The sequence below is a fragment of the Eutrigla gurnardus genome (assembly GCF_963514095.1).
Source record: "Eutrigla gurnardus genome assembly, chromosome: 10".
NCBI lineage: Eukaryota > Metazoa > Chordata > Actinopteri > Perciformes > Triglidae > Eutrigla > Eutrigla gurnardus.
The window spans coordinates 20,804,249-20,814,356 of NC_139924.1; the positions used below are offsets into that span (position 1 = coordinate 20,804,249).

General features: G+C 43.9%; 1 protein-coding gene across 1 annotated transcript; it reads right to left on the bottom strand.

The window, feature by feature from the left end:
• Positions 1–7,520: 7,520 nt before the first annotated feature.
• foxl2a (forkhead box L2a) lies at positions 7,521–9,594 on the bottom strand. The gene has a single exon (XM_084019601.1). It carries the CDS (start codon positions 9,344–9,346, stop codon positions 8,426–8,428), a length of 921 nt encoding a protein of 306 aa, XP_083875727.1. The 5' UTR covers positions 9,347–9,594; the 3' UTR covers positions 7,521–8,425.
• Positions 9,595–10,108: the final 514 nt, after the last annotated feature.

A 10,108-nucleotide genomic window follows, 5' to 3' on the forward strand; every position in this document is an offset into this window, starting at 1 on the left:
CCTCCGCCAGGTCTCCCTCCGCCGCCACTGTCAAGTCTGACGGAGTAGCACAAAAACAGAGCATCCGCTCAATAATTTCACAATAAAAACTCTTACCGGTAACACGTGAGATCCGAGCTGCAACGCTTTGATTAATTGCTAAATACACCCTGATCTTATATTTACATCGTTTTGTTACAAGGGGTTTTGGACTATGATGATTTCAGCACGCAGATCCAACATATTGCCACATGTTTTACAGTCTAGTAGAGCTCTGTTGAGTAGAGTAGCTCCATGTAATGTTTCAACATAATCACTACAGTACAATCTGCTGTTCAAATCAACAATGTAAACAGCACTGTACAACATTCAAAAAAGGGGGAAAAAAATATAACTAGTTTGTGAGCTGTTTAGCCTTTATTTTCATGTTCAGGCACCCACTTGGATGAATAAATATGTGTCGTTTGCAACATAACAAGGGCTGCATATGCACATTAATTAATATGACATGTCTTTTTGTTGTAAAGTGGCCACTGAGACTTTTATTGTGAAGGCCACATCTTTTTCCGGTTGCCTGAGCTCTGGCGCTGATTGGTGCAGACCTCCACAGTGAAGGAGCTGTGGAGGGGCAGCCGGCTTTCTTCCAACAACCACATACCACCGGTACACAACTTGTGAGCAGTGATTTCACCCGGAAACATAATGTTCTTCACCCTCCTCTAAGTTATGAAAGCCCAATGTGACTGTTTGAGCCGAGCACAGCGTTCAAACGGTAGCTTGTACTAGCTGACACGATTCGATAACATACGCCTCTTTAGCCGTCATTAATATTTGATTTACCTTAACCACAAAGTGGAACCACGAAACGTCAGCATTAGATAATGACGCATTTTGACCGCGGCAACTTTGTTTTCCTTCTTTGTGAAACGTGTGCAAGCCTGTACAAAGAGTTTGTCAGTTAAAATGAGCTTTGCTGCCCTCTGGTGATCAAATGGGTCGTTGCAGCTCAAAGGAGTTATACTTTTAGTTGTCACGGTGATTTGAGACCTTTTATACTGGTTCAGTAGTTGGGTTAAAGAGCATGCGTCTTGTGTAAATTGTTGGGCACAATTGACAGACTTTGCCCAGGAGGCTAGTTTGCCAATGTATTGCACAAGGGCACCTTGGTTAGTAGCACAGATCCAACCTTTTTCCTATGTAACAACTAACCGCTAACCATTGCTTTGACCAGCTTGATTTTAAGGGGAAACTGGCCAGGCTTTTAAAAATAACACAAAAATGCTCTCATAATATTGAAATCAACATTAATAAGAGTAATATCTACAAGTTATGAGCTAGTGATATGGTTGTAAATTGAGTTGTTCTCAAGCCACTCTGTTATCCCTTGACATACGATGAAAATAGTCCTTCTTACCTCGATAGAAATGAATACCTCAGCTGATTGTTAGGTATCTGTATCGATTACAGACATATCTGAAGGGGGGCATGTATCTTCGCATACACATAACATTATTTATTGATTTTGTGTGATTTAAAAATGGTCACAACAGATATTCTTCTAATTCTCCAAATTATTGCAGACTTAGTTTTTGTCCTTGTTTTCCCAAGCCACAGGGGGGCAGCAGAGAGTCACACAGCCCACTTTTATTAAGGGTGAGGGGAGAACCAAGACTCTTTCAGAGTGAACACAGATTTAGGTGACTTACAACAAATTATATATATATATATATAAAAATATTATTATTATTATTATTTTTTTTATTCATTATGATTTTTTAGGGGTATATACACAGGTTCACCAAATCACACCATGATCAGAACCGTGCTATCAATTATAAAAATAATATAATAATTGTGTGTGTGTGTGTGTGTGTGTGTGGGGGGGGGGGGGTCAGAATTAGGTACATTTGAACCATGCCATGTGTTTGACCTGCTAGCGGGCGTCAGTTAAAGGCTCTCCCTCAGAGTTCCCCTCATAACGTTCTCATTGTCTGAAATTTGCTAAACATACGCTGGGCTCAAAAGGGGGCGGCCCGTGCAGTGTAGTCCTGGACTCCAGCATGCTTCCATTACAGCTCCTCTTATTTGATTAAATGTACCCCAACTCAGTCCAAACCCACACTGTGCATAATCTCTTCACAGATGATAAGCGTGTAATAAAAAGCATACTGAACTTGAAAGGGCACCTTATGCGAATGCGTATAATTATGGGTATCAAAATATCATCATTTGTTTAATTGTGAGGTCTTGCCAAGAGGTATGTAATTGCTTGAAAGGAATATGTCTGAAATTGGATTGCAGCGGCTGAGCTCTGACCTGGGACTGGGGTTTTTTGGCGTGTAGGGCGGGGCGAGGGTCAGGCCTTAGGCCAACTTCCTGTTTTGCATGTTATCGCCAATAGGGAGAGGCTTACCACAAACCTTATCATTTACAAATCAATCAAGTAACAACATTGCAACGGAATGGAGATATATTCGAATAACAGACAATTGATTGAATCATCACTTTAATTTCATCCAATGATGCGTCGTTAACGTTGTGTATCACCTCCCATGTAATTTGTATCCTAATAGGGACGCATTGCACTGTTATGACATATGAGGAAGTCTCGATAGTATAAATAAGAGGGCATTTTGGAGTTGTTTTGGTTGTGAAATAAGCTCAGTGTTTGGCAGTCGTACATCCGAATGAGTTCATATTTCCATTACTGATAGTGGACTGATGTGTAACTGGCTCTGGGTGATTATGTGCCTCATGGTGTCCCCAGAGGTCTGCCCAAGCCTGACCAAGATGTTGCTCTGGTTTATTATACTAACAGCCTACAGTATCAGAGGAACAGGTGTTGGGCCTTAATGATCCCGGTGGGAATGCAGCTTCATCTTTGATTAATTGGAATGTTAACAGGAGAAGAGTTATCCTAATAGCTTCTGGTTGGCAACCCTGCGGAAGTCTTTTAGGGGGGGAGAGAGAGAAAGGAAAGGGGTTTAAAAATAGGCTCCATCAGTGCACGATGGGAAAAAAAAGACCTGCCATTTAAATCCCGACAAAGCAATTTGCAGCTCATAATCAAGAGAACGGAAAAAGGTTTTTTTTTATCGCGTTTCCCTTGTGCAGTAAAAAGCTGGCCAGTTCCGCCTCGTCCACACGGCAGAGACGAACACGCGGCCTTGATGCCGGTGAATAACGGCGGGTACATTTGTCAGTTCAAACAGCCTTGTTGGCACATAGCCAGGTATTGCCAGTTATTCATTGTGTAGTGTATGTTTGAATTGTTTTAGAGAACACTCTCCAGGTTTAATGCAACCCCTCCTCTCTTCACTCAGCATCCGAGCCGCTCTCTCCTCTCTGGAGGTCGGAGTCAGAATCGTGACCCCCTTCGCGCTCACTCGGACAGCCCGATGGCGTGTGACGTTTGAGTGCAGGCTGGAGGGCAAACGGAGGTCAGAGCGTGATGGCTTTCCCCTCCGCGAACAGTTGACGGTCCATCTCTTCCTTGAATAGATGACACTGACGCGTATTTATAGGCGCGGTATTTCCAGACATTCGATGACCCCCACTGTTCACCGCGAGCCCAGGCGAACAAACGCGCGGTTCCTATTTATAAACTCTCGCAGTGTATCGGCACGCGCTATTGTAATTATTTTGGCAAATTAGAAAAATTATTGCATGTTACCTATTGTCTCGCGGGGTTGTCATTAAGATGGAAATCAGCAGCCAGTGAAAACATCACGTAGATCACCGCGACACGTTGATGAGGCTGGAGATTCACCAGAGGACGCGCTGTGAAAATAAACATCTCAGCGTTGAGTCATGTAGAAATAGCGCACATTTACTGCGGACGGATTATTTCTGGTCCAACGAGAGAGAAAGGAGGAAGACGAAGAAGAAGAAGAAGAAAAAAAAACACCCCGATTTGAACAATTGCCGGATTTTGTGCGAATCAAATCTTTGCATATTTTCCTGTTTGGAGCAGATGTATACCAAACAGTGGTGACCCCTCCACTCTCCTTTTCAATGGCTTTGGGCTGATGTGCGCCGCTTCCAAGTGGAAGCTGTTGCTCCTCAGTCTCAAACATTAGCGAGAATGTCAGGAATTCAATTGTGCGGAGGCGTTGGGAAACCTGCAACCTGCGTGCGACTTGACCGGCCGGGTCGCATCGCCGGTGCCCCGTCGAGCGTGCGAGCTGTGTAACACCAGGATCGCGTCCAGGTATACGCTCCTGTGCGCGCGCGCGCGTAGGCGTGTACGCACGCGTGTGAGTGTGTGTGTGTGTGTGTGGCGAAGGAGGAGAAGCGAGGGGTCAAATGTGTTCCTCCTACAATGAGTTGACCTCATCTGTCTTGTTGATTATAATCTGTCATCTCAGAGAGCGCAACAAAGGATACAATCACGGTTATTCAGCGCGCGCTCGGCGGAAGAGACGAACGAAAAGCAAAGCCGCGCACCGCAACCTTTTCACCTAGAAACAGTCGAGAATGAACAGAACGGCTTAATCACACCTACAGCTGCGCGTCAATGGCGTTTGGGCAGTCAATGTGGTTATAATAACCCACAAAAATGGTATGATCAACCCTGTACATTACCAGACATTTCGCCCTAAAAAAAATAGTTTCTAGTAAAGGCACAATGCATAACTTTTATTAAAACAAATCCATCTAATGAATTAATTTGGCCAGGCCGTGCGCATCCAGCGTGCTGCCTTCACAGTGTGCGTAAAAGAAGAGTGTGTTTTATAGGCAGGTCTGTTGGAGCCATGAACCCCGGCTGGCCTTATCTCTGTCAGCCGCGGAGACATCCTGTATGCAGGCCCATTGTTCCCGGCCGACCGGCTGAACCGCCAACCTTTCGGCGCAAATGCACACCTGCTGACGTTGTACAGAGGAGACCGTGGGCCTCGACGTCTAACAAGGAAAAGGTGCGCGCATTCATGTTCCTGGACGCACGTGTTGCAGAGGTAGGATATGGCTGCTAACATATGGGCTCATATTTATCCTGATTATTATAATAATACGATTAGAATAATAATGAAACGCATCCCGAGACCATATCAATAACATATGACATTAAAGTCATTAAATCCACCCCTGGATCACAGCTTATGTAAAGGTTAGTCACCCTCGCCGAAACACGATTTCTCGTACAACGCTTGTATTTATTATTTTTGTTGGAGGAGTGTTTAGAATACACTTGCCTTTCAAACGCGCCCTTATCTCCTTACTGTTTACAAAACATGAATGTGAGGAAGCAGAGGATGGACTCAGCTATGCTACATTTCAGCTCCCTCTGCGCGCGGGACGACGGGCGAGTGTCCCCGGGTTTGTAGTCCCCGAAGCCGGTGGCCTTTCCATTCCACTGTAGTTCCACATAGTCTTGTGCTGGAGACATGGCGCTGAGAAGAGGAGCCCATAGCTCTCAGTTTACCCTAGAATTACCCAGACTTCCCATTTTAGCAGTGTAATTATGGTTTCATGCAGATTTTGTCTACAAGTTGCGGAGCGAGAATATTCTCTCGTTGACTTCCGGTCGAGCATGTCGTCTTCGACTTTCAAAATATGAGCAAAAAAATAAAAAAATAAAAAATAAATCATGCGCTTCGTCCTCGTGTGAAAAAGCCTCACCTTATATAAAGTGTGCAGGGCTATTATGTGATTCAGCGATAATCAGTTGTAGAATTTTATTTTACAGTTATTTAAAGTTTTATTTTTGAAACTTTAAAAATAAAAAATTGTCAAGAAATAAACAAGTTATATTTTAGTTTGCCTAAATTAAAGAGGGTCAATAAATTCAGACACACACACACACTTAAAATATTTTGTAAATCACTTTTAAAAAGCTTGTTTCCCCTATATGTCTCCTAATGAAAAATAAAACTTCAATAATTCTAACACCAGCTCACACTGACGAATCAATCCCGTACTCGTGATCACACTGCAGCATCACCGGAGTTAGCTGGCTTCTGGAAATATTTCAAACGTCATAATATATCCCACCACTGCTGCAAATGTTTTAATTCGTCGGCTCACTAATATGTGTGTGTGTGTGTGTGTGTGTGTGTGTGTGTGTGTGTGTGTGTGTGTGTGCGTGTGTGTGTGTGTGTGTGTGTGTTAGGAGGGGAGGGAGGGGATGACGAGGCCTTGTTTGACAGCACGGAGGGTGGATGAAGGTGAACGTGTGGATGCGCCTCCTGGCTCCGGACTATACGGCCGGACATCGGCGTTAACTCCGGCGCCAAATGCGCCTGCTGATCCCCGCAATCTAATACGTGCCGCGGGCTGTAATTGGTCGGCTTTTAAAACAATATCTCGGCGCGGACGATAGCTGCGGTTGGCTGTCAAAACAGTACATTTATTGTAGTGAGACACCCCGAAATGTAAAAGTCAAAACCAGATGTCGGCCTATCGCTGTGATAATATGAGAGGGGGTTCCGGGAGGGACGGGGTTGAGATGAGGACTGTAATAAGGCGTTTCACTCGTCAACGCGTCTCTGTTATCAAGAGGAGAGCTGGAGCTCTTCTGGACCGCGTCTAGTGATCCAACGGGCTCACGTGAAACGACAAGAGGAGGAGGAGGAGGAGAAGTGTCCGTCCGTCAGAAAGTTAGACTCTCATCCTCCACACGAGACTCTGGCAACATGTGCCATGTTTAAAAAACAAACATAAATAAAAACCTTTTTGAGAGGAGAGCATATATGAATCAATTGTTGTCACACACACGTCACACATTGTTAATATTATGAGCGCATGCAATAATTTCCCTCGGGATCAATATATTTATCTATCGAAGACGATGATGCATTTATAACAGTCTCCGGTTTTTGTCGTCTTGACTTTTCTAAATTAGTCTGCATTATTTAGACGATGTTTTTTAATATATTGTTAAAGGAAGGGAAAACATTATTTTTACAGTTAATAATAATAATAATAATAATAATGTGCTGTTGTTTGCTATTGTTATTTAGGATAGCATTATAAATGTATACATTTAGGGGGGATGTAAATTATTGCTCATGATCACACACCGAACGAAAATTAAATATCACATTGCTCGTCATTTGATCAGACCCGTATTGTAAATGAGCAGTCGAAAAGCATCATAAAATAACACCCGAAGAAGGCCATTGCCTCCGTGCTGCGTATTATATTAATAACTAATTATAATAATAAATATAGAAATAAATAATACATGTATAGCACCTCAGTTGGGAAACACGAAATGCTTATTTATGAAGGATTGATATTGCACGTTTTTTGTAGAGCAGTAAGCCTAAAGGCATTTACACATAACATTAAAAAGCTAGTCAAACAGACGCCACTGTAAATGCACATTATTATATATTATTATTATTATTATTATTATTTATTAAGTAATATATAAATAATATTAAGTTATTATTGTGGACGAGAAGTTATATTTCTATCTCTATTTTTTTTTTAGAGTCAAACCTCAACAACATGAAAAAACCTCCCGATATCCTTGCAAACTGTGCCAACAGTGGTTATCACAGCTAAAGCATAAAACAGATTACGTCATGACCACTGTGTTACTTTAAGAAATACAAGTTTATTAAGAAATTCACAAATCTAGAAAAGAGGGGAAAGTGCTAATTAAAATGAAACATGGCCCCCAAAATGAATGAGACAATAAATCTAATCACGTTTATATATATATATATAAAAAACAAAACAATAATCAGAAAGATTAACAGAACCTGGCACTGGCTGGCGTCATATTGGAAATGATATCATACATGTGGGATCAAGAAATATGGAAAAACCCTGAATTGTACTGTTGGTAGACGGATCTCGCCCCACACTTTTACCGTTTAACCCAACAAAGTTCACACAGGAGGTGAAGTTTCGCCATGCAGGCCTCGCTCGGTGCAAGTAACTAAGGAGGAGGAGGAGGGGGGGCTCTGATTAAATTACATATTAAAGCACTGACTTAATTAGGGCATCTTATGCTCACGTTTCATTTGGCGATAGTTCGGATGAGCCGTGCGTAAAGTTGAGAGGAGTCATTACGCATACCAATAACGCACGGCTGGAGCAATGTCAGCAATGTCTATAACGTTTATCCCCGTCGGAAACCAAACGCTTTTCATAGGCACAATTATGAGTACAATACCGAGTTATGGCCATCAGTCCGAGTGTGATACAGGCGCACGAAATGGCTCCCAGAGGTTTGTGCTACCTGATGTAGGCTTGATGACTTCTTTACCTCCCGGTTCCGTTTGGTAAAGCGTTCTCAACTCGCGCGTAGGCCTATACCTCCCGTCGGCATTTAGGGATGTCAGCTGGAACCAGACAGCTCGTCACAAACGGTCTCTTCAACAACAACAACAAAAAACAAAAAAAAATACTCTTGGTTCTGTTTTGAAATCACAGGAATTATAACTCTCACTGTCGAGCCGCAGACCGTTTTTGTTGTTTTGTCTGGTGGTAAACTTTAAATATCAATCCTCGTGTGTAACGCCGAGTGTTTGGTCTCGTGTTCCCAGTAAGAGCAGTGCATCATCGAGAGCTCCGCGGGCTGGCGGGAACACGCGAACTGGAGGCCGGCTCCGTTACTGGAGGAGACCGGAGGCGGCGCCGCGGTGGCCGGGCTCAGCTGCTGGGCGTGATGGGGATGCACGGCGTGGTGATGGTGACTCATGCCGTTGTAAGAGTTCACCATGCTGGGGAGCGCCATGCTCTGCACCCGGGAGTAGGGGTTGTACGAGGAGGGGGCCGACAGCCCCTTCACGTTCACCGGACTCACGTTGCCGCTGGCCATCTGACAGGACGTGTAGGACATCGGAGTGGGCGGCTGGCCGAGCGACCAGGAGTTGTTCATGAAGCTGGACTGCAGGTACTTGGGCGGGGACAGGTAGCCATAGCCGTCTCCCCCGAACAAGGACTTCCCCGGCTGGAAGTGCGTCGGCGGAGGTCTAAACGGCCGCTTCATCCTGCGCCGTCTCCTGTAGTTCCCCTTCTCAAACATGTCCTCGCAGGCTGGGTCGAGTGTCCAGTAATTCCCTTTCCTCTCCCCGCCGCCCTCCCGCGGAACTTTGATGAAGCACTCGTTGAGGCTCAGGTTGTGTCGGATACTGTTCTGCCAACCTTTTTTGTTTTTCTCATAGAAGGGGAACTTGGTGATGATATACTGGTAAATACCGGACAGAGTGAGGCGCTTCTCCGAGCTCTCCCGAATGGCCATGGCGATGAGAGCGACGTAGGAGTACGGCGGTTTCTGGGACGGATCCGGCTTTTCCGCGACCTTCTCCTGGACCGGCTCCTCTTTGGGTCGCTCTTTCTCCTTTGTGGTGTTGGTGTCGTGGATCATTAAGGTCATTGCGTCATCCTCCGGGTTCTGGTAAGTGGCCATCATTGCGCACAACCAAAACAAAACAAGTCCAGTCCCAGACACCGAAAAAGCAAAGCCTTAATTGGCGGCGTTTGCTTGCAAAGCCTCGATGAGCAGAATGATGTGTTGCAGAACCTCAGGATGCACCGCGAATTGAAGGCTGCGTTCCGAACAGCGCACAGAGAGAAACCTTTATTTTGCGGCTCAGACGCACCAGACCGTTTTCTCTCTCTCTCTCTCTCTCTCTCTCTCTCTCTTCAACGGGGATTTTTCTAAACTGGTTTCTGATGGAGGCGCAACCCAAGTTGTGGTTTGTGAGTCAGTAAGCCCAGCCCTTTCCTCTTCTTTCTTTTTTTTTTTCAGGTCCACTGACAGGCTCCAGTGCGACGTTGTGCGTCGTGATTTGTGCGTATCTGAGTTCCGCCTACACCGAATTAAAAATAATCTCTTTATTAACATTTTGAAATTAATGTATTTAAAAAAAAAAACGCACTCGGGTCACCATAGCACACCATGGACGCATAATTTAAATTGCTTGCAAATAGGATCACGAAGATACTCCCAGTGCTGGAATTATACATAGATTTAAATGCATAAAAATAAACTATTATATATAAATTGTTTGTTTTGCCTTTTGAGATATAGCAAAACAAGCGCATCAGAAAAATAAATAATAATACAGGAGGAGAGAAATATCAATACAAATAAATAAGTGGAATTATGTGGTGAGATTTTCGTACACAAAGAAAATGAAACACTTGGAAAAAACTATTTAATAAAAATATT